At 39.0% G+C, this 24,517-nt stretch overlaps 1 protein-coding gene across 6 annotated transcripts in view; it reads right to left on the bottom strand.

The window, feature by feature from the left end:
* Positions 1–24,517, bottom strand: part of LOC134225474 (maternal protein pumilio) — a 432,855-nt gene that overhangs the window by 398,502 nt on the left and 9,836 nt on the right. For 5 of the 6 annotated variants that reach the window (XM_062705574.1, XM_062705572.1, XM_062705573.1 and 2 more), the window contains 2 exons: positions 23,080–23,322; positions 2,708–2,911 (listed from right to left, as the gene is read on the bottom strand). In XM_062705574.1, the coding sequence (XP_062561558.1) occupies positions 2,708–2,911; positions 23,080–23,082 (207 nt within the window). In that variant the 5' untranslated portion in view covers positions 23,083–23,322. The remainder of the gene's footprint in view (positions 1–2,707; positions 2,912–23,079; positions 23,323–24,517) is intronic. The other variant, XM_062705577.1, reaches the window with a different exon arrangement.

Raw genomic sequence — 24,517 nt, forward strand, 5'->3', positions numbered from 1 at the left:
ACAATCAACGAACAAATTTTGCTCCAACCTCTCACCAGGTAACGAGCAGTTCGTCGAATTCTAATTTTCCAAACATGCCTACCTATGCAAGCATCGCTGCAGACAGGCAAAATTTCATTTCTGAAAATTTACCGACGATGAATGATTTTCATACCCATTCTTCAACGGTCTGCTTCCGACTTTGATTTTCTAAATGAACAATTGCATCAAATGATTGATGCAATGTTCAAAGCAAATACCAAAACTGAAGCTGTTCAGGTTGGTATCAAATTTACTCAAAAAATTGTTATTGGACTTCGTTTTAATAGATCCAAGTAAGGAAGATGAATTATTCAACTTCCTATAAGTTAAAATGTGCACATTGCGATTATAACCTAAACATATTTAAAACCTGGGCTCTTCATCGAAAGAGATCCAAATTACTATATTTATCGAAATGATCGTCTTGACAGCGCCTGTAGTGGGGTCGCCATTGACATTAATAGACGTATCAAACATAAATTATGTTCTTCGTTTGTAACCAAAGTTTTCGAAACCATGGGAGTTTCTGTTGAAACAAATTTTGGACTTTTCCCTTTTATTGCTGCCTACTTGCCTTTCCAGTGCAATGGGCAGCAAAGGAAATTGTTGAGAGCTGATCTTCAAATTCTAACTCGCAACAAATCCAAATTTTTCACAATTGGTGACTTCAATGCCAAACACCGCTCATGGAATAATGCTCAAAGCAATTCCAATGGTAACATTTTATTTGAAGATTGTTCTGCGGGATATTATACTATTCAATATCCCAATGGACCAACTTGTTAGTCGAAATCTTTCTACAATTGATTTAGTTTTAACGGCTTCAAGTCCGCTGTGTGCCCAATTGGGAGCTCATACTGACTTTGACTCTGATCACCTTGATAAGAAAATTATTTTGAGCTTTTTAGTGGAATGTCTTCACTTGTCCTAAGACGAGTTTATACCATCCCAATGAATTCCACCACTTAATTGTATCTTGACAGATACGTATTTCGACCTCAACAGTAAGGCCGTCTTCAGTGTCTCGTACTTGACTCGACTTGCTGTGACTTGCTCTGATCACCTTCCTGTGACGTTTGAAATCTCACAAGAAGCCATTAACAATCCAATCAGCTCTACTTTTAATTATCATAGAGCTGATTGGGATTTATCTTCTTCTTCATTGGCATTACATCCCCCATCTAAGCCAAGTTACCATTTCTGCGTTCGTATATCATGAGGCTAATACGATGATACTTTTATGCCCAGGGAAGTCGAGACAATTTCCAATCTGAAAATTGTCTAGACCGGCACCGGGAATCGAACCCAGCCGCCCTCAGCATGGTCTTGCTTTGTAGCCTCGCATCTTACACATTGGGCCCGTTGGGATTCGGATTTATATAAAACGTATATCGATAGGAATTTTGATGTTGATACTCCTCTCGATACCAAAAGTGATATTGATAATGCTATCGTATCTTTGACAAATTTAATTGTCGAAGCCAGAGGCATTGCAGTTTCTAAATGTGAAATTAAATTCAACTCCATTATTATTAACGACGATCTTTAGCTACTGAGATCCGTCTTAAAAATGTGAGGCAAAGGCAATACCAAAGAACTCGCGATCCCGTGTTGAAAGTTATTTGGCGAGATTTGCAAAATGAAATTAAAAAACGTTTCGCTATTCTGAGAAATGCCAACTTTGAGAATAATGTCTCGTTGGATCTCAGTTCGAAACCCCTTTGGAATTTAACGAAAATTCTTAAAATACCTCAAAAGCCAATTCCAGCGCCTTAAGAGGGAAATACGAATGCAAAAATGGTAACCTGGCTTTGAAACCACGCAGTTAATAACTGTGGAAGTGCTTAATGAACACTAAGCTGGGAGGCGGCTCTGTCCCAGTGTGGGGATGTAATGCCAATAAGAAGAAGAAGAAGAGATCTATTACTAGAAAATTAAAAATATTAAAGCCCCGGGTAATGATGGTATTTTCTACATACTCATCAAAAAACTTCCTGAGAGCACTTTATCCTTTTTGGTTAATTTGTTTAGCAAATATTTTCAATTGGCACACTTCCTAGGTAAATGGATAAAGGCCAAAATTGCTCCAATTTTGAATCCGGAAAAAATCCAGCTGAGGCTTCTAGTTATCGCCCAATCAGTTCGCTTTCTTCAATAAGCAAACTGTTTGAAAAGAATATTTTAAATAGAATGATGGTTCATATTAATGAAAATTCTATTTTTGCTGATGAGCAATTCGGTTTTCGCCATGGGCATTCAACCACTCATCAGTTATTAAGAGTTACGAATTTAATTCGACTCAACAAATCGGAAGGATATTCGACTGGAGTTGCTCTTCTTGTTTCTAGAGTTTTTAGAATGTTTAGATATCAACACTGTAACTCAAATAATCTCAAGACGAAACAGGGATTATACGCAAATGGCGCAAGGTGATCGACGGAGATATGACCGAATTGTCTTACGCTTCATACAGAAGAATAATCAAAAATATTAAACAAAATCTTGTTGACGGTGAGGAAAAATCCCATCCGTAATCAGTGAACAAGCCCACAGAATAATTTAAAACCCCAGGACTACATTGTATATAACCCTTTGTTTCACTTAGGACAAAAACCATCCGCTTCACATGAACCACAATAAAACAAAAGTAACAAAAGCCGTGCTATGTAACGTTCGCAATACTTACATCGATAATGGCATCATCCCCGGAAGCCCACCGGGACTGCTTCTGAGCGAACTGGTTGAACTCGGTCTCGTTGGGATGCCGCTGAAAGACATAACCGACAGCGGCGTCGTCCTGTGATCGGATCGGAGCGCCCCGTCCACCACCATCGTCATGTCCACCGAGCAGTTTCATGGCAGCCACCTCCGGCTCGAGTGGATGCTGCAGCTGTTCGGTTGTTGTTGTTGTTGTTCAAGTAGTGGTGATGGAGACCGGGTACAGGTGAACGTAATGTGGCATCATTGTCCGCCGCGGCGCAGCGAATGTACCCAGAAGGAAAACAGAAACACAAGAGAAACATGAAACTTAAATGGTGAGAAATATGCGCTACCTTCGGTTGGTAGCGCTCGCATGGACTCTAGGATAGAGGCACATTCTGGAGCAGACACGCACACCATTTCTGCACGCAAAGTAGAAGTTATGTTCTCCCGGTCGAGCACTTGCCTTCCTTCCTGGTTGAAACTTTACGCCAGGGTCAAAATATTGCCTCGGGGGCATAAAATCGCACGAGAAGGGTCTCTTCTGGATATAGCTTTTCTTTTTTACGAGCATATTAAACAGAACTTTCCGCTGTGTATCTGCATATTGTTACACACAACGACCTCAACGCAGAAACGACAGCAGCTGCTACCGGGGACCATGCATATAAAACCATCAATTAAGAGCAATCGTGTGCTTCTCGGGCAAACTTGCCCTTTGCGAGTTCAGCCTACGATGTTGGCTGGGATATCTTCAGCTAGCAGCTTGTACCTACCTGTCTGGTTTATTTTCGTGCAGAGAAGGACAGAATATATACAACATTGATTGGCCTGGATGTTCATTCATCAAATTTCCCAAGAATTAGGTACACACTAAGTTTTTGTTTCTCAAGCTCGGCAAAATCGGGCACCGCTGTAGCTCAGTAAGTTTCAGAACTGAACTACGGCAGAAAATTTGGTTTATTACTGATTTTCGGCAAAATATTTACCGTATCTCAGCAAATGAAACGTCACTTTTACTGAGATCTCGGTAAAAATCGTGTTTGCTGAAACTCGGCGGTGCCCACCTCGGGAAAATAAACAAAAAATGCTGAGATCTCGGCGAAAATTTTTAAGTGTGTATGAATATTGCGAATAAGTATGATTCGTCCTCGGTTCGTATTTTTCAAAATCCTTAAACTACTTTGGCACATAATCAAGGAAATATGTTTAGATCACTATCACGATTTAGTTTTATTTTAACTGAATACATCAATTTAATATTTAACATGCTCTATGGACCAACCTAATGTTGCTTTTGAATTGCTACTCATCCCGAGCAGGAGAAAATGGCTCAAGAATACTTAATTCTGTTATTGATACCATACTCTGTTATGAACTAGCCCTGCATAAGAGGTAAAATACCAAACGAATAATACCAAAAACTAATATGTACAATACTTAAGCCATAACAAACGCAGTTATTAAATTGAATTTCAATACCAAATGCATAACCAATTATTATTCGTTTGGTATTGAAATACCTAAGCATGGTATGTCTCAATTATTCTGCATATAAGTTTTTGGTATTATTTTTTGGTATTTTACCTCTTATGCAAGGCTAAATCATACCAATTTCTGTTATCGAGGTCGTCGCTCCTGCTCGGGATATGATTCGCAAGCAAAGAATACCCCAACAAGAGGACAGACAACGCGAGAAGCTCCATCCGACCAATTTGTTCCGGAACCCATCACCCATGGTAGAAATGGCGCTGCTCATCAAACCGGAAATTGGAAGCAAAATCAATTATCTTCTCACTAGCAACACAACATACAGACACATATCATCAGCCACCAGGGAGTGAAAAAGATCACGGACGGAGGAACCGCAGCGGAACAAAACTTGTCTTGTTACCGATACGAACTCCAACCGAAGTTGATCGAAAGCATCAAGTTTCGTTGTGTTGTTGTTCTTGTTCAGCGTAGAATGAGGATTCTCCTATCGCATCCGACCAGTGGTGCTTCTCCCGTTCGCTTTACGATTCAATGTGCAGCGCACGGGGTGTCGTCTCCTGCTTCATTGAATGGTGCGGTGCGGAAGGTTTTTGACATGCAGAGTCAGAATAGCATCATCGCATCGTGTAAAACAAAACAAACACCAGAACAAACCGACAACGGGAGTTATGTTCGTTCTCTCACCACTCCGTTTGCTGTAGGTATAGTTTGGATACCGCCGTCGCGCCGTCCCGTCGCATAAGCAGATCGTATGTTCAGTCCACGAGCAGCATAAACATGGGAACGAATGCAGCGCGGATGCGGTGAGAACCCACCAACCAACACGAGACGAGAGCGCGACCGATACAGTTTAAGCGACCAGCCGGAATTGTAATCCAACAAAACAAGTAGATTTGTGTAGAAGGCAGGTTCAAGATTCGGATAATAAGCATACATATCTAAACAGCTATATCTCACTTGAGCAGAGTTGATATTTTTCTCGATAAAAAGAAAATGCAATTAAGCATATGTGGTAAAAATAGAGTACACGTAATACATTCTTTCATTGCATTCATTTGCGTTTTTAATAGAAACTTATTTTTGATATTTTGACAAATTTTCAACGATAACTATACTTACAGTGTAGTATATTACCAACAAAAAAGTGTTGTGGTCATAATCCAACGTAATTACCAATTTAGTCGACCTTATTAGCGGTATATGTTAACTGTTGAAAACCATAGAACTTGGTTCTTCAAGGCGCGTGCTCAATAAAATACGAGATTTCTATCAAAACAAATATTTGGAAGAAAAATATTTTAATAAACTCTGTCCTAGAAAATGGAAACGACAATCCTTTACTCGGCCTAAAAGTTGCGGGAACATCGCTACACATTTGGGAGCACTGTTTGAATTGAGTGTGAGCGCCCTACAGAAACCGCAACGAGAGCTAATGCGAAGGGTTCTCACTGATCGAATAGATACGTGCTTGTTGACACAAAGAGAGCCCGACCTTACTCACTTCCATCAGTAACACACTAACACTGAAATTCGGTTCCAGCAAAAAAAAAACAACACACCACACCATTCCGGGGGAAAATATACAAAACGAAAACAACAGTCTCACAGGTTTAGCCTGCGACAGCCGACCGACCGATTGATTGACTGAATTGACAGCTACGGTGCCGGAGGACGATTGTTAGCAAGATAGGATCGTAGGTGGATAGTAAAATTGAAACGAATCGAGGGAGCGCAATAAATTGCACAACGAAGTAGGCTGACAGACTTAACAACAACTCAATTTGTACGAACGAAGCTGATTCTGAATGCTCATGAATGGGCAAAGCCTATGTTTGCGTATTTCTTATTCACAGTGTACTAAGTCAATTTGGCATAGTAGACGCGATTGCAAGGGTGATGATGATGGTCCCGCCACATACCCCTATAAAGGTTTGAGCTAGACGATTTATCTTTAAGATAATTGATTGAATTTAATTTTTCAACAATTTAATCAGATTTGCAAAACAAAACAAAAACGATCTGATTACCATCACAGATATAAATTTCATAACTTTCCATTACTATCCAGCAAAAATAATAAATGTAAAAACTGTTTAATTCATCTACAGATTCTCATAAGTATCAGTAGTGATGCTTCGAGTTCATAAAAATGCAAAACTTGTGATACCTCTCGCACAGATTTCAAAAGTTCCACCAAGAATCGCGTTTCATGTTATTACAAGTAACGTTAGCCACTCGAAAGCATCAATAATAATCTAATAAACTATGTCGTTGTCAACAAAATCAAAACTTGTGTTACCGCTCCGTCGATATCAAAAGTTTTGTTATCAACCGCGGAAACCAAACTCTACTAGATAGCCTATTACTAATCCGCAGAATCATTGAAACAGCTGAAAAAGCGCAAGTCTGTACATAAATTTAAAAATCATTCATATCTGCTTTACGCGCGCGAGACTCAAACTTTTGTAGACTACACAAGAAAAAGGTCAAATTACAATTACGTCAATAAATATAAAATCCATCATCATCATCGAGGCGAACAAAATAGTTTATTAGTGCCTCAATAATTGAAAAACACAATTGTCCAAACAAAATATCCGTAGGTCAAACTGCGTCAAGATACAATAATTAATGATTTTTAAAAAGTCAACTAAGTAGCTGCTTAAAATACAGCTTTTACGTGTGAAACACAAAGTCTCTTGAATTGTGATAATGTCGTTGCACGTTTGATATGTGTAGGCATCGAATTGAAATTATTGATACCTTTAAAAAAACAAAGAATTTTGTGAAGCTCCATGCAAGGTGTTCTTACATCCTCCGCGTTTCTAGTGTTATATCTATGAATGTCACTTCCTCTTTCAATTCGATCACACAAATATCGAGGCAGCAAACCATTTACTACTTTGAAAATGAACACCATTGTTAAATACACAATTCTTTGCTTCACCGAGAGCCACTGCAATGCATCCAACAAAAAAGTTGAGGAAGTGAATCTGTTACATCTTAAAATCAAACGCATAATCTTATTCTGCAAGCGCTGCAATCTCGATATTTGTGTCTGATTTGCTAAAAACAAAATGGAAGGACAAAAGTCCAAGTGAGGAGAGATGATTGATTTGTACAACTGTATTTTACTAGCTGTATTTAATTCGTTTTTCAGTCGACAGTAGATTCCATACTTCTTGGCTATTTTCTTGATGACATTGTCAATATGTTGGTCAAATTTCAATTTATCATCAATAATCACGCCAAGATATTTAATTTCCCGTACGCGATCAAGTGTCTCGTCATCAATTTTCACAGAGACATTATCAATTGAACGATTTCGCGAAATAACCATATACTTTGTTTTACTAATATTCAATTTTAACTGTTTGTACTTCAACCATCTACTTAAAGAATGCAAATCTTCATTCAAGTGTTCAATCGCTTCCTCCAGATTTTGAGCTGCAATGAATATTACAGTATCATCAGCAAACAAATTAATGTCACAATAACGTAAGACCTGTCGCATGTCATTAATGTACATAATGAACAAAAGGGCCCTAATACACTTCCATGAGGTACACCAAGGTCATTCTTCACGGGACACGACACATAATCATTGAAAGTAGTCCGTTGGGATCTGTCAGACAAATAGCTTTCAAACCATTTGTATGCAGAACCCGAAATTCCAAAGCGCTTAACAGTTTTCAACAATAAGGGCCGAGAAATTGTCTCAAAAGCGCGTTTGAGATCCAAAAACACAGCTAGAATAGTATCTTTACGCTCCATATTTTCCTTCCATTTAGATAATACCAAGTTCAATGCAGTTTCACAGGAATGGCCTTCCTGTAACCTGATTGTTCCGGTATTAACAAGTTATTACTATTTAAATATGTAATTAGCTGGCCTTTAACTACAAGTTCTAAAATTTTCTCTAATGTGTGCAACATGTTGATGGGACGAAACTCTTCGGCTTTAATCGTTCCAGCAACTTTTTGTATTGGAATCACTAGTGATTCCTTCCAAACATGCGGCACGTGCCCAGTTTGTAACGAATCATTTATAAGGTCCAGCAAGTTGCGTCCAATGACATGAAAGCAATCTTGAATAACTCTAGCATTAACATTATCAACTCCAGCCGTTTTACCTAAAGAAAAGCAAATGTTTTTAAGTTCTTCAAAAGTAATCGGGTGAAAACAATCAAATCTACAGTTAATATTTATCGGCTGTTTTATTTCATCAGGCTCATCTACTAACTCGATAGATCGGTTAATGGATAAGACACTATTGACGAAATAATCGTTGAATTTAGATGCAATTTCTTGCTCTGACTGTTCTAATGTGCCATTGAAAGTTATGGACCGCGGCTTGCAACTACTAGGCTTTAATAATGATTTCAATATTTTCCATAACTCTTTGCTGTTGTTTTGATGCTGATAAATTTTCCTCTGAATATACTCGCAACGTGTACGTGTCAAAGATTGAGAATATTTGTTCCGCGCTACCTGATACCTATTCCAATGATTTTCATTACTAGTTCTACGAAACTTTTTATACAATTTATCTCTTTTACGTTTCAGGCGCAAAAGATCTAAATTATACCAGCTGTTAGAATTATGCAAAGTTACTAACTTCTGTTCTACTAATTGATTGGTACAGGATTTCAAAACGTTTGTAAGAACAGCTGATCTTTTATCTATATTACCGGAATTTTCTTGAAAATCCACGTTTCTTTCGACAAGACCCGAAATTGCTTGTTTAGAATATTTTCTCCAGCACTTCATTTTAATTAAATTACTATCATTACTATTATTGTCGGTAACGTTAATGACTAGCGTTTCATGATCAGTTACTTTTAAATCATTACTCGTTTCGCTAGTTACAGAATCAAAATTTGTATACACATGATCAATCAAAGTTCTACTGTGCTGGGAAATACGCGTATAAGAATTTACTTTTTGTTTCAAATTAAAAAAAATCCGCTAAATGTTTCAAATGATTCGAATTGGAATCGTCACACCAATTGATATTAAAATCACCAGCAATTACATTCAATTTACTAGGATCTATAAATGACTCAAACCAGTTTTCCAAAATTTCAATAAAACGCTGGTCACTTGCACTGGGAGAGTGATATAAAACAGCATAATTACCCATCTTCATGCCACGTACAACTGCAATGCCTAAGAACCAGTTTCCATCACAAACTTCGTTTAATTGAAGCTTGAACTGAACTGATTCTTTGACATAAATAGCAACACCGCCAGTGTGTCTAGAATGTGATAAACAAGCAGCTACACTATAACCCGGAATGCTATACTGATCAAATGCTTCAATGTCGACTATATGAGTTTCAGATAAAAACACTAAAATGGACGTTTATCTTCTACAATCTTACGTAATGCAACGTAGTTTGTAGACAAACCCGCAATATTCAAATACAAAATATCGAATCTGCTCACATTTCTACTAGAACTTGGTTGCTATTCATTGAAACGTAAGCTGCTCTTTTTCCGTTCAACTAATCGCTTATAAACACTACACTCAGTACTGAAGGCACTGTGGTTCACGTCCAATTTCATTTTACGTTCGGAATTCATTTTTATACAATTGACACATTTCAATACAGTTGACGTGCATTCGGATGTCTTGTGACGATCGCTGCACTTTGAGCACGCAATGCTGTTTTTGCAATCCGTACTCATGTGCCCAAATTCTCCACATTGAAAACATCTCAAAACACTAATTTCGGGAACAACAAGGCACCGATCAAACCTTATGTTAACTTTTCTCGCGGTCAACAAACAACTATAAGTCTCTTTATCGACTTCAATAACAACATTGTTCTTGTTATACTTAAAACGTGGATTTTCATACATTCTTATTACTTTAACATCATTTATTGTGATGTCTTCATTCTGATCTTTCAAAATCTGAATGAATTCATCGGAAGAAAACTTATCGCACATTCCCATCACTTTTAGTCTTGGCACCGATGAGGGAACAACAGCATTATAGTTTTCACCCAGATCGCTTTGAATGCCATTTTTCACAACATCAACATTAAATCCTGTTGCACACTCAGCAATAATAGAGCCATTTTTCCTGTTTCTAATGTTACTGATCCTGTGTGTTTTCGGATCCAGTTTACTATTCAAAACTTTACGAGTATCATCGCTACTCTGGTTGGACTCTTTCGGTTTAATCACAATGACCGGACGAGCCTTACGAGGGACCTTTACTTCCTTAGGCGCAGTGACTTTTTCATTACTTTAACGTTATTTTTCCCAACATTACTTTTAACAATATCCGCGAAACTAACATTTCCTGACATTGCAATATCAGATGTGTCGTCAACATCTTGTACCTTACGCTTTTTCGTTTTGGGAGTCAAATTAGGCCCCGTAGCCTTTCGCGATGTACCTTGCATTTCATTCATTACAGCTACATTTCTACTCGGGTTAAATTGAAAAAATGAACATTTCATATTTTTCATTTCTTTGCTGATCGAATCTTTGAGACCATTAGGGGCTGTCCACAAACCACGTAGACTGAAATTTCACATTTTCAAACCCCTCCCTCCCCCCTAGTAGACTTTCGTAGACTTTTCCGAAACCCCTCCCCCACCCCCTTGAAGTCTACGTAGACTTTTCAAAATTTAACAAAATATCATATCTCGGGTACTTATTCAAAAGGACGTATGTGATTTTGTAAACAAAGATTCAAACGTCGATTTGTCCAATCTGATAGCACTCCCACGCAAACCAACACCACCAACAGATAGCCGAAGACTTCATCTACCTGTCTGTGGTGATAGTTTGCGTGGGAGTGCTATCAGAATGGACAAATCGACGCTTGAATCTTTGTTTACGAAATTACATACGTCCTTTTGAATAAGTACCCGAGATATGTGATTTCAATCAAAATCGAAATCAAATTTAATCCTCTGTCCACTGCTCCTGAAACCAAACCTCCAAGTCAAATAATTCAATTTCTGTTGAATTCGATTCCTTCTAGATATGTGCACCACCGCTGCCGACACTTTTGCATCGGCACGTTACTGCTTAAAATCTGTCACACATCTGACCTACAATTATTCACGCCGGTTCAAATTTGTATAAAACCGAAGAATTTTCAGAATTTCCGTGAAAAGTTAGAATTATTTTCCGAGGTAATTTTAAGTTGAAATGAACATTCCGAAATATTTCCCGTGGAATTTTGGAATGGTTTCCTACGTTCTTGCTTGCAGATTTGGAGCTATTTCCTGAGGATTTTTTTAAAGACATTCTGTAGACATTCCAAAGACTGTTCCGAATAATTTGCGGTGAAAATTATAGAGAATTTTCAATTGAAATTTTGGTGAATTTCTCGTAAAATAATAATTTTTCAAGAAAATTACAAAAGCTTTCTTACAAAAATAGCAAACATTTTTTTACGGAAATTTAAAGAGTTTTTGGTAGGATATTCAAATAATTTCTCGTGGAAATTTTCAACAGTTTCTTTGGAAATTCCTAAGATTTTCCATCGATCATACCAAAAAATTTGCATTAGTACTCCCGAAGAAATTGCCCTAAAATATACGAAGAGTTTCCTATGGAAATTTCGAAGAATTTCCACAATTAGGAAAAAATTCCCGGGGACCTCCCAGAAAATCTCCAGTGAAGGGTTTCTCGCGGAAATTTTGAAAATTATAAAGAATCACGAGGAAAATTTAAAAAAAATAGCAATAAAGTCCAAGTGGAAATTTTGAAATTTTCTCGAAAGTTTTCATAGAATACTCCGTAGAATTTTCCGGCTCAACACAGAAGAATTTCCTGGGAATATCCATATAGGTTTAAACCGTAGTTCAGACTATTACTTCAGTGAAATTCATTAGATAAAGATCCTAAAAAAATCGAACAAGTGAACTTTGCACATAGCTTCTGTATAAATTGTTTTCCAAAAGAAAAAAAAATATAAAAAAGTCTACGTAGACTTTTAGTAAACCCCCCCGTCCCCCTTCGTAGACTAACGTAGACTTTTTCGAAACCCCTCCCCCCCCCTCAAGAGTCTACGTGGTTTATGGACAGCCCCTTAACAGCCTCGTTCAAAACCTCAGATACATTTTTCTGCAATTTCTCAATACCGATTAACAACGCGCTGTCTATTTGGGCAGTAATGTGATTCCGAATATCATCGATCGAATCAGAAAGAGAAGAAAGTTTCTTCATCTCTTCATCGAAACGAATGGTATTCGGAACCTGTACATTCTGTCCGTCGCAAGATCGACTAGATAGACAGTCACAACACTTGAAAAAAACATTTGCATTCTCCGTAATCAATCTAGCCGCTGCCTTCGCTTCAATAGGAGAGCAGCGGGCATGAAAATATTTCCCACATTGAAAACAACACAGTGGGAAATCGTTGATTGCGATCCCCACTTTACACTTTTCGCACTCCATCCTCTACACAGCAGTGGATTCAAACATGCAACAACACACTACACTATCCACAGAGAATAAAAGAAATGGGGCAAGCAAATGAACAACAACAGCTTGCCGCGCGAAGCTATAGGTAGAACTATGGCTTCACGGGATGCTGTGTTGAGTAATAAATGTTAAATTAAATGAAAATTTGGCACGGAGGCTTAATGCCTCCTACTTATCCTGTTATAATCACGAAAAGGGCACACGATAGAAATATTTTTCCCGCGGCACAAGTTCACTTTCACACGTAAAAATTAACTTTTCTTTCCGCACAGAGGCAAACAAACTATGATGTCCACCATCACCACACAGAATGGGTTCATTTGGAAATTATATAACGGCTATATGGATTGTTTTCCACCCCCACCCCCTTATAGTGTTGCGTAATTTGCGAAAGGGCCCCAATAATGCGTGGATACATCTACATATCTACTCTTCATCCGTTGTATTCCAAAAACATCGATTACTATTATTATTATTAAAACCTCTATATTATTATTAGAAATATGGGGGATTGATGAATTACCATTTTTTTAAAAGCTAACAACCAGGAAGTGATGTCCAACTTGGATCGTGTTCTTCGTTTTTCGAAGATGACATATCTATGATTGCCGGTTCTATAAGATTACGCATCTTGAGCGTTCTTTCCACTGCGGAAGCTCGGTTCGAGCAGCATTTACCAAGGAAGCACACTGATCCACAATTAATTTGCACAAATTTGGATCGCCGGTATACAGTGTTGAATGGGTACGCATCATGAGGATTGAGAAACAGATAAGGTACGGTACACCAATTAGGCAATTTTTGAAATTTTTATGAGATTTTTTTTCATGCAATTTTCGTGCGGACTGCAAAGCGTAAGGAAATGAAACGAGGCATTATATGGAAGCTGAAAAGCGTGCACAACTCTGCGTCGTAGGATTTCTGATTAACTAAGACGGGATCAGCGTTTTCGACCACAGGTTTTACATACTAAATACTTCACGACAGGATATCACCAATACACCCGGTAAACTAATGAACAATTTTCTGCTTCACGAAAATCTTTCTCCTTATTAGGTCAGGAATCTACTACTGATCGAATAAGGGTTGATCCGAGGATCCTCGCGCCAAATCCGCGCCGACCAAAATCAAAACCGCGGCATGAAATTTAATCCGCGCCAAATCCGCGCGACTCAGAGCTAAATTCTGGCCCAATACGCGCGAAATATCATTTTTTTTATAATGTCACATAATCACAATTATCACAATTTTCTGAACGTTTTCTTTTGAAGTGCGTATTATACAATATTATTCATTTTTTAATATGATTTTAAGCTACTTCATACATGTTTGTATCAAATTGAAAAAAATAAAATCGCAGTTAGTATTATGTACAACCCTTCTAGATGGTCTTATTCACCAATAGAAGTAGCAAGGCTAAGTAAACCGAAATTAACCAGTTAAACAATTTCCATATTCACCGTTTTATAGAAGCATGATGGTTGCTATTGTGTTGTAATTTTTGTTCATAACACAAACTTGCGTAGAGATTAGGTAAAAAGATCATGTAAATTCGTTTTGAACAAAACTTCCGAGCTCAAAATAATTTTCTTTTCAAAACTTCCGAGTAAAAATTATTTGAATTCATATCCTAATACAAATAATTTGCTCAGGTTTCGGTAATGTTATATTTTCTAAAACATCAAACTCTCCTGAAGAAAGTTGTCATGCCGAAGTCCAATAAGATTTTTTGCAGAAATTTCTTCAAGGGTTATTTACAGAAATTCTACTGAAAAATGTAGCAGGAACTCCTGTGTCAATATTACTTGAATTTCATTGGAAATCTCCAAGGGTATCTGCACAAATTTTCTCCAAGATTCCTGTGGAAGTTTGTCTGGAAATTGCTGCGCTAGATCCTCCGAGATGCAAAAATTCATTCGAATACTTTTTCATAAATTCAACCTGGAGGAGGAGGAATTTAATCTGGAGGAATTCATCCAGAAGAATCCGCAGGATTTTTACGACAATACATGAATTCCTGTTGAAATCGCTTTGGATTCTTTTACATAAATACGTTGGTAAAAACACAAGAACTTCCGGGAATTTTCCCTTAAATTCAAAGCGGAATTTCTGCGGATTTTTACAGGCATTCCTGCTGTCATAGCTTCAGGAATTTCCGAGGAAATTGCCACGTGAATTCATGAGGAAACACAATTTTTTTTGGATACGCATATGTAAATTTCTTAAAAAATCGCTTTGGGAATTCCTGAAGACATTTTTTGATCAATTCCTACTAAAAATCAATTCTTTTCCAAATTCAAGCTGGAAAGTTTAAATTTTGTCTGTTGTTATCGCTACAGGAATTCCTCTATGAATCTCTCCAAAAAATGTTTACAATTTATCATAGCACTATTCTGCAGAAATCCTCTTCAAGCTGTGGAAGTTTATTTATTAAATGACTCATAGAATCCTTTTTCAATTGTTGTATATACTCTGATTCATTCTAGAGAAATGCTATGAAAGCAATATGAACTGTGCAATAAAAATCCTATTCGACTAAATGCTGATGTCATATTAGAAATTTGGAGACAGTACTCGTCGATAGCAAATCCTTCCGCACGCGATGGCATATGAGCAAGTCAAACCACCTTCCTTTTGCCAGTGGAGATATATCAGCTTCCACACTGATATTCTTCCCTCCCCCTTCATACGGGAGCTTGGCAGAAGGAAGGTCGTGCGATATGTGCCATCACAAATATTGCCCTCCGCTCACTTTCAATTCGACTTCTATAAAAACATTCTTCATGCCTGCCGTATCCTAACGGAACTATCAATTCTATACTTTCGCCTCTAATGCTATCATGAACATGTACGTCCAAGTTTGGAAGATGATATTAGCATTTCCATATCATTGTAAATCGTTTAACTTCACGTAGAAGTAACACACACGAAATCATTAATTTAGAATATAAAACTTTCAATACTATAATAGAAGAATCTAAATCCCGGCGGGAAGATTTGACGAGATAAAAAATGCTTTTTAGGAATCAATAATTAATGACCAAAAGTGACGGGCATCCTCTTACAATACTTGTTGAACGATTGAACAAAAGTGTAATGCTTGGAAATGTCCGAAAATGTGTGGGACTATGGACTTCAAACGTAAAGTAAAGTAAATAAAGCTGGCAAGGTATTTTGACGTAAACTACGTCTAGGGAGAATGTGGGGAGAAAGTGAGTCTGAAAAATGCATTTGCATTTGTTGGTTACATTGATGGATAAAGTGGAACGTATTTCTTATTTCATGATAAAAATAATGAAATAAACTAAAATATTTGAAAATTACATTAATAGAAAAAATGATAACGAATTTGAAATTCAATCGTAGTTGGTATTTGAAATGCCAGCATACTAATACTAAAAAGCTAATGAGAAGAAATTTGAAATTCAATCTCAGTAGGCTGACAGGAATTCTAGATGATTCGAATGGTGAAAATAAACGATAATTCAGTGTTATGTTTTTTAGGCGTGAACATGCGAATTATCCTTCGGTGTTCCGCGCTTGTTTTCGTTGGTAAAAGGCAAATCGGAAGACGGATTTGCTTGGCTACGACAGAGAAGACTCGGATACAGGGTGTAAAATGAAAATTACAAAATTGGGGACCGTCACGAAATCATGTAAGATTTGTAACATCAATAAGTCCATTATCTTTCAATGGATTTTAAAGATTTTTATATCAATAGATTCGCAAACCAAATTGCCAGTAGTATTGACACTTTTGATTATCAATGCTAATCTATTGAAAGTTTTATTTCTTTCATGCAACATGCATCCCCTATACAGCGTGTTCCAATCCTTGGTATTATAAGGCAAAGGCAAATGTGCTGTTTGAACGAGATGGCGCCACAACATTTAAAGTAAAATGAATTTCCTTGTATGGACTAGGGATCCTACATTCAGAGATATGCGAAAGCGGCCATCTTGAGCCAATCGAGCATTGAGAACTGTCAAAATCTGAGCCAAATGAACATCGTTATTGTTGCTGATCGAAAGGTATTGCGATTTTGGTGAAATAGATTTTATGAAAAGTTTTATCGAATAAACAATTAGTTTTGCTTTCGTAAGTAAAAGTAGTCTAGTTGATGCCTTATATCGTGTTCATTCGTATTGCTCTTTATTTTTAGCGAAAATGCACTGCTAGAGGATAGACAAAATTATCAAAAAGTGTCTTCGAATGTAAAGTCATGTGCAAGCCTAAACATTTTTCAGTGCGGCAAGTGCTGGCAGCGTTTTATTACGAAAGTAACAGCGTTGCTAAATCGTCTGGAAAAGTATTCGCACATCTCTTAATATAGGATCCCTAGTATGGACACATCATCCGTTCTCATCAACTACGCATCGCATCAATATGAAAGCTAGGTCAAAAAGCAACAAATAATTTTTAGATTTTTTGTACCCACGACTTGATTTACAGTTCTAAACAATAAAAGAGTTACTATGTCTGAAACTTGATTAATGCATATGTACAACATGTGATAGATTTAGTTTGGAAAAATAAGCAACAGGGTACCCGGCAGAACGTGGAACGTAATAGACGGAAGCGGAGACAGCAAAACCGCCTTTTTAAGTAGAAGAAACGCCGCCTGGAAGAAGCGGAGTGCAAGGAGATAGAACAGCTGTGCCGTTCTCAAGAAACACGAAAGTTCTACCAGCAGCTCAACGCATCCCGCAAAGGCTTCGTGCCGCGAGCCGAAATGTGTCGGGATAAAGATGGGGGCATCTTGACGGACGAACGTGTGGTGATCGAAAGGTGGAAGCAACACTACGAGGAACATTTGAATGGCCCTGAGAGTACAGGCAGTGAAAGTCAAGGCAACGGAGGAGATGACTACGTCAGTTCAGCGGATGATGGAAGCCAACCAGCCCACACCTTGAGGGAAGTTAAGGGCCGATGCCCACGTAGCGGTTTTTCAACGCCACGTGCACGCAGCGTTAAAATAACGCTGGTGTGCATCGGCGTGGTGACGCTGCGTTACCGCTTTTCCCGGTGCATACCTGCGCCTTTTTGACGCCACGTGCACTCTGCGTTGAAATGACGCTACGTGGGCATCGAGCCTAAGGATGCCATTCAACAGCTAAATACCAATAAAGCAGCTGGTAAGGATGGTATTGGAGCTGAGCTCATCAAGATGGGCCCGGAAAAGCTGGCCACTTGCCTGCATAAACTGATAGCCAGAATCTGGGAAACTGAACGAACAGCTATTGGAGGAGTCGAAGGAAGGGGTTCTATGCCCCATGTACAAGAAATGCGACAAGCTGGAACTGTCAACACCATCCTTAATGCCGCCTACAAAGTGATATCATATCCCAGATCATCTTCCGTCGTCTGTCACCATTAGTGAATGAGTTCGTGGGAAGTTATCAAGCCGGCTTCGTTGACGGCCTCTCGACAACGGACCAGATCTTTACTGTACGGCAAATCCTTCAAAAATTCCGTGAATACCAGGTCCCAACGCATCATCTGTTCGTTGATTTCAAGGCGGCATACGACAGTATAGACCGCGTAGAGCTATGGAAAATTATGGACGAGAACAGCTTCCCTGGGAAGCTTACCAGACTGATCAAAGCAACGGTGGATGGTGTGCAAAACTGTGTGAAGATTTCGGGCGATCACTCCAGTTCGTTCGAATCGCGCCGAGGACTAAGACAAGGTGATGGACTTTCGTGCCTATTCAACATTCAACATTGCGTTAGAAGGTGTCATGCGGAGAGCCGGGTGTAACAGTCGTAACATTTTCAACAGATCCAGTCAATTTATTTGTTTCGCGGATGACATGGACATTGTCGGCCGAGCATTTGCAAAGGTGGCAGAACTGTACACCCGCCTGAAACGTGAAGCAACAAAAGTTGGACTGGTGGTGAATGCGTCAAAGACAAAGTACGACAGAGCCCACCTGGGAAGCAATGTTACGATAGACGGGGATACCTTCGAGGTGGTCGAGGAATTCGTCTACCTCGGATCCTTGCTAACGGCTGATAAGAATGAAATACGAAGGTTGTGGAAGTCGGGCCTACTACGGGCTCCAGAAGAAACTGCGGTCAAAAAAGATTCGCCACCGCACCAAATGTGTCATGTACAAGAAGCTGATAAGACCGGTTGTCCTCTACGGACATGAAACATGGACAATGCTCGAGGAGGACTTGCAAGCACTCGGAGTATTCGAGAGACGGGTGCTTAGGACCATCTTTGGCGGTGTGCAAGAAGACGGTGTATGGCGGCGAAAAATGAACCACGAGCTCGCCCAGCTCTACGGCGAATCCAGTATCCAGAAGGTAGCTAAAGCCGGAAGGGTACGATGGGGAGGGCATGTTGCAAGAATGCCAGACGCAACCCTGCAAAGATGGTGTTCGCTTCCGATCCGGCAGGTACGAGACGACGTGGAGCGTAGCGAGCGAGGTGGGCAGACCAGGTGCAAAAACGACTTGGCGAGCGTGGGGCCATTCGAGGATGGAGAGAAACGGCCTCAAACCGTGTATCGTGGCGTCAAATTGTTGATTCAGTGTTATCTTTCTAGATGCAAACTTAATAAATGAAATGAATGAATCTCACAACAGTAGAATAGGCTTTACTATCTTGCTTATCTGTGGTAAGCTGGAAATAACTGAGCTTGTGGGAGGAGTGACAAACGATTTACAAAATCAACCAAAATGCAAATGTTACAAATATGCGATCATGGTTTTGAAAGTAATCCTACCAAACGGACCTGCTTGGATGTTCAGCGATACATGGATAATCGTTCAAGACTTGGTTGATCGGGTAGATCACATGTTCTAAACTCCAGGACGTATTGGAGATTCTAAAACAGTTAACGTTTAATCACAACTCGATTAATTTAGGTATTGTGATCACATGGATATTTTTGGACATACATTTAGATTCAGGACATTATTTTAATTTTAGACATATTTTCTGATGAACTCGAGGATATGTACTCCAAAATAATTTGGACGGCCTAGGACTCCGAAAACGAACTTTATAAAGAAACTTGACAAACTGACCAAATGTCTGTCTGTCCGTATATATGTTTGTATTTCCGTATATATGTGTTCACACGTGGGCCCTCCTTAGCCGTGCGGTAAGTCGCGCCTACTACGCCTACTACAAATCTGGACCAACATTTGAAAATGGCGTAACAGCAAAAATTTATTCCTTCTGAATCATCGTTCACATACATAGCTATATATGTAGACGAAGAATCAAAAGGAATACATTTTGGCTGTTACGCCCTTTTTAAATGTTGGTCTAGAAATATGTGCCTGTTCCGGTTCTAGTAAATAGTTTCCTAAAGCTGTCCTGGGATCGCAAGATCATAACGGATGCCCTTATTCGTGCCAATCGGCTCGATATTGTGGTCTACGACAAAATGATGAAGCCTCGTTCCTGTACCGCAAGACCATAATGTCCAAACAACATTCTCCAACAAGATAACAAAGTACCACGACTTGGCGGTGGAGTTGAATCAGACGTGACATCTGGAAAACGTGCGTATAATTCGGTAGTTATCTCAGCAACCGGGAATCTCTTCTGAGATTCTTACACCCAACCAACCATCCTGCATTAGTTTCGTGTACAGTTTGCCACAATTTGCGACATATGCACAGATTGCATAATCTCAATTGGACGGATAACAGGGATAGCAATGAGTGATATAAGTGGAATTAGCACCACGCAAATGTGTGTCCTTTACCGTCATCAAGCTAAATGGAATCGGGACGATTGCGTGAGTCAAAGTTATATTGCTGTACACGATTCGAATACTTGACCTAGGAGGAGCCAACGGGATTCGTTTAGATGTATTGTTCGAAACCAAATAAATCGGCTTAATGCAATGATCTGGTATAACAATGATCTGGTATGACATCCTCTGATCGGTTTACATGCGAGATTTGATACAACACTTAATACAAAGAATATCACACAAAACTGTTTTGGGTGTAGAGAGCTGGAACTATTTCATAACCCCCATGGCATTCAAAAGACAGTAGTTCTTGGAACTTGCAGCATCGTAAAAGGAATCATGAAACACCATAACTAATACATCCAGTGCGAACGCTATTATAGGTTTTTGAGTCAACCGGCGAAAGAGATCCACAGAGCCTGAACCCTTTTGGCATTCAGATTGCCCGGGTAGGTAAAAATTCCCAGCATTTTCGCTGAGGAACTGCCAGAACTCTATAACAATAATCTAGCAGTAAAGCATCACATAGTCTGTCTCGTCGCATCGAACTCCCTTCGCTTCCAGTTTGACAGGGTCGGATGGTTTTCATAGCACTTTATGTAGTGAATAAACAAACGCTTTATTTTCTCTACTTCTCGGGTACTTATTCAAAAGGACGTATGTGATTTTGTAAACAAAGATTGAAACGTCGATTTATCCGATCTGATGGCACTCCCACGCAAACCAACACCAATAACAGGTAGCCGAAGGCTTCCCCTACCTGTCTGTGGTGATGGTTTGCGTGGGAGGGCTATCAGATCGGATAAATCGACGTTTCAATCTTCAATCAATCTAAGTATCCGAGACTTCATAAATTCGCAATGTCTATTTCGTCAGCCTTACAGCGCGATGCAGCCATTTCGAGTCGATTGAATTAAATCTCTGGATTTTTTCATAATTAACTTAAATGACGCAAACTATTCTGAGAAATATAAGACAAAATCTTAGATGATTTAATACATGATAAATTAAACAAAAAATTGGAACTGATAGTCTTTGAAAACAACCCCGACAATCTAAGAAATGATTAATTTAATACAAGTAATCATGGATTTCTTAATATTTGAAAGAGCAACTGAATACTCTACTTCTAAATCATAACCGATTGTGCTTAAGTTTTGAGATGAGCCAAGTCGCTTTTTTTTTATATAAAAATATTTCCCATAGATTCCATTGCCCTTCAATGGTTATTCTTCAAAGTAGCATTTTTCGTCCAAAAAGCACTTTTAATAGTCGCACACTGTTCGGCTTCAAAAATAAAATGCACGTACTCTCAACACGCAACACCACTCACACGATTCACCCAAAAATATAAACAAGTATCCCAGAGTAATATGCTGGAAGGTACATTCGCACACACACACACACATACCCGTTCAAGCTTTCAGTTGTGGTAATCAATGAAGAGAGCAGCCCCCATCTACCAGCAAGTGAGCGACAATGACAAGATACCGATACCGGACCAGAGAGCTGTTGGGTCGAGTGATTCTTCTTTTGACTGATAGCGGCCGTCTGCGGACTACCGGGGCTACTGAGCCGATCATCGGTCGATGGACGATGATGCGACGGTACGACCAACACCACCAAAGGAAGAGTGCACACTCTTCACCAGAACAGAACAGAACGGGACGACAACGATCTGGGACTGGGAATGGATGTTGTTATTGCCTTACCAACGATGACGGCGACGACGATGGGAATCGTTTTATGAACTCCGGCAACTGGTAATACAGACACAACGGGAAGATCCCAGAGCTATGTATCGGAGTCGAGTGCCGACGACCGTTCTTCTGCTGAAGCAACGAAGCTCGTTTTGGTGCCTTTTTGCTGCTTCTCGTTAGTTGATGGGGTTTCGAGCAGAATTTCGAACTGTTGTGGACATTTGGACATTGTTCGGTCATAAGAATAAAAATCGGTAACAGAAACGATTTACTTATGCGTCTTCTATCGAATGGAAGCGAATTAATTATTAATGTTGTATTGCGAAATATCGAATCGCAACTTTAATGAAAAAGATCCAAAAGTCGGTTTATTCAAACTTTGATTACCTCCAGCCAGATACTAAAAACAAAAAATTGAGGACTCCAACGCGAAGACTGGATGGCGATGAGTCTTTAAAAAAATATTTTTCAAAACTACTTCCAAAAAATCTTCTGCACTGTCATTCGAGTAAAACATTAAATGTTAGAACACAGTATTGAGTAATCTGAACAGCAAAACAACAAAAGCGAAATTGGATGATGATTTGGTTGAAACTTTTTTCAGCGCTTAACCCTATTCATCAGTTATTTGCCGCTCTCTATTCGTTGTGGGGTTCAAGAGTACACAGTTTTATGCTACTTCGCATTTTTTTCTGTCGTAAACATAACGAAAAACGCAATCCAACTGCAGGTAGGTAGGTACGTAGTTGAATTTCGGCTTGGACCAACTATCAAACGCTAAAAGCATCACCATTCCGACTTGTTCGCCCGGTAATGGAGAACGTATTACTCTTCCTTTGTTTCTCTGTTTTTTTTTAGTAAAGTCGTAAAGCATCCGAAGCCGTTCAAGAAGAAGGAAAATAATCTGACCATGTACTCGAACATACTGCTGTGAACGTGTCTGCTCCTCTGTGTTCTTATTACTGAAGTAAAATAATCTACATTAGAGCTCACCATGATTGTTCGATACGATACTCACCACTTCCAGATGAATTTTGGGAGCTTTTCGGGACCGGAACAATATTTCAAAAACACCGCCCAAGCCCACGCGCGCACTTCGATGGGTTTTTCTCCACGCAGACGACAGCCACTGCACACACTTTTCGACAATAACGAATGGATCTTCTTTCTATTTTCGATTTGGTTGCGCACCCTAAAACACTTGCATCGGTTGGTAGGCCGGTGATGGATTCGGTCCTGTAGTGATAAGCGATCGTTTAGAAGGTTGAGTGGTTTGGATAGGTTGGTTAAGGATACAAAAAAATCGAACTACGGGGAATGACGGCTTTGGCAGGTTTTGTTTTATTATTGTCAGGGGGTTTTTGTTGACCAAATTTTATGAAATTTGGCCCAATATTCTTTGATATGCAAAGAATGTTTAGGCCAAATTTGAGCATAATTGGTTATAGAAAACCCCCCTGCCAATAATAGAACAAAACCTGCCAAAGCCGTCATTTCTCCTATTTACAGAAGCTTGGAATTTGTGTGTGGTAGAATATTTAAGCATCATGCCCATTTGTTCAAGATGTTGATATAATCATACTCTAGTGAACAAAATAGATTATCAATTGATATCATAAGGCTTTGTTTACTCTGAATGTAAACAAGTTGTTTCCGTTCAACTGTTCAACTCTCCCAAATTTCTATCTTTTTTATTAATTTCTAAAACTATCATTAGCATTAGCATTAGCATTAGCATTAGCATTGTTACGGTGTAATTCGTAGGTTGGACACTAGTGATACTCATGTTTTACTTTTGAGATCCTTATCTAGAATGCTATCAGAAATCAAGAAGGGGAGTGGTCCTTGATTCCAGTCTTAAACAAAAATAACAAAAGCATGGATTACTACTCCTGGCCACGCCCATCTTCACCGTAACTAGGGAGAGGAAGGAAGTGTTGATGTAGTACTTACTTAACGAGAGGCCACCGACTTAGCGACACCCTCATAAGTACCACGGAGTTGGATAATGAGGAAGGTATTCGTTGGGTCAGGATTTGCCTGTAGCTGGCAATGTAACCGTGGTAGATCTTACCCCGTAACACACCACGTAAAGGTGTCTACCCAGCATTACGGGTGTTTTTATTAATTTCTAAAACTATCTAACATTTTCTTTGTAAAGCTGCCTACAATTTCCACAGGAAATCAATCCCGTTTTTCTTCGGAAAATCTTCAGAATCTCTTCGGGAAATCTCTCCTGAATTTCCTCGAGAAATCTTTCCCACATTTCCTCAAGAAAACTCACACATTTTCTAGGAAAATTTCACCAGAATTTACTCGGGAAATCTCTCCTTCAAGACATGTCACCCGAACTTCCTCGAGACATTCTCCAGAATTTAGTTTAGATTAGAAAATTCACCTAAACTTTTTCAGGAAAACTCTCTCACATTTC

The sequence above is a fragment of the Armigeres subalbatus genome, chromosome 3, assembly GCF_024139115.2.
Source record: "Armigeres subalbatus isolate Guangzhou_Male chromosome 3, GZ_Asu_2, whole genome shotgun sequence".
Classification (NCBI taxonomy): domain Eukaryota; kingdom Metazoa; phylum Arthropoda; class Insecta; order Diptera; family Culicidae; genus Armigeres; species Armigeres subalbatus.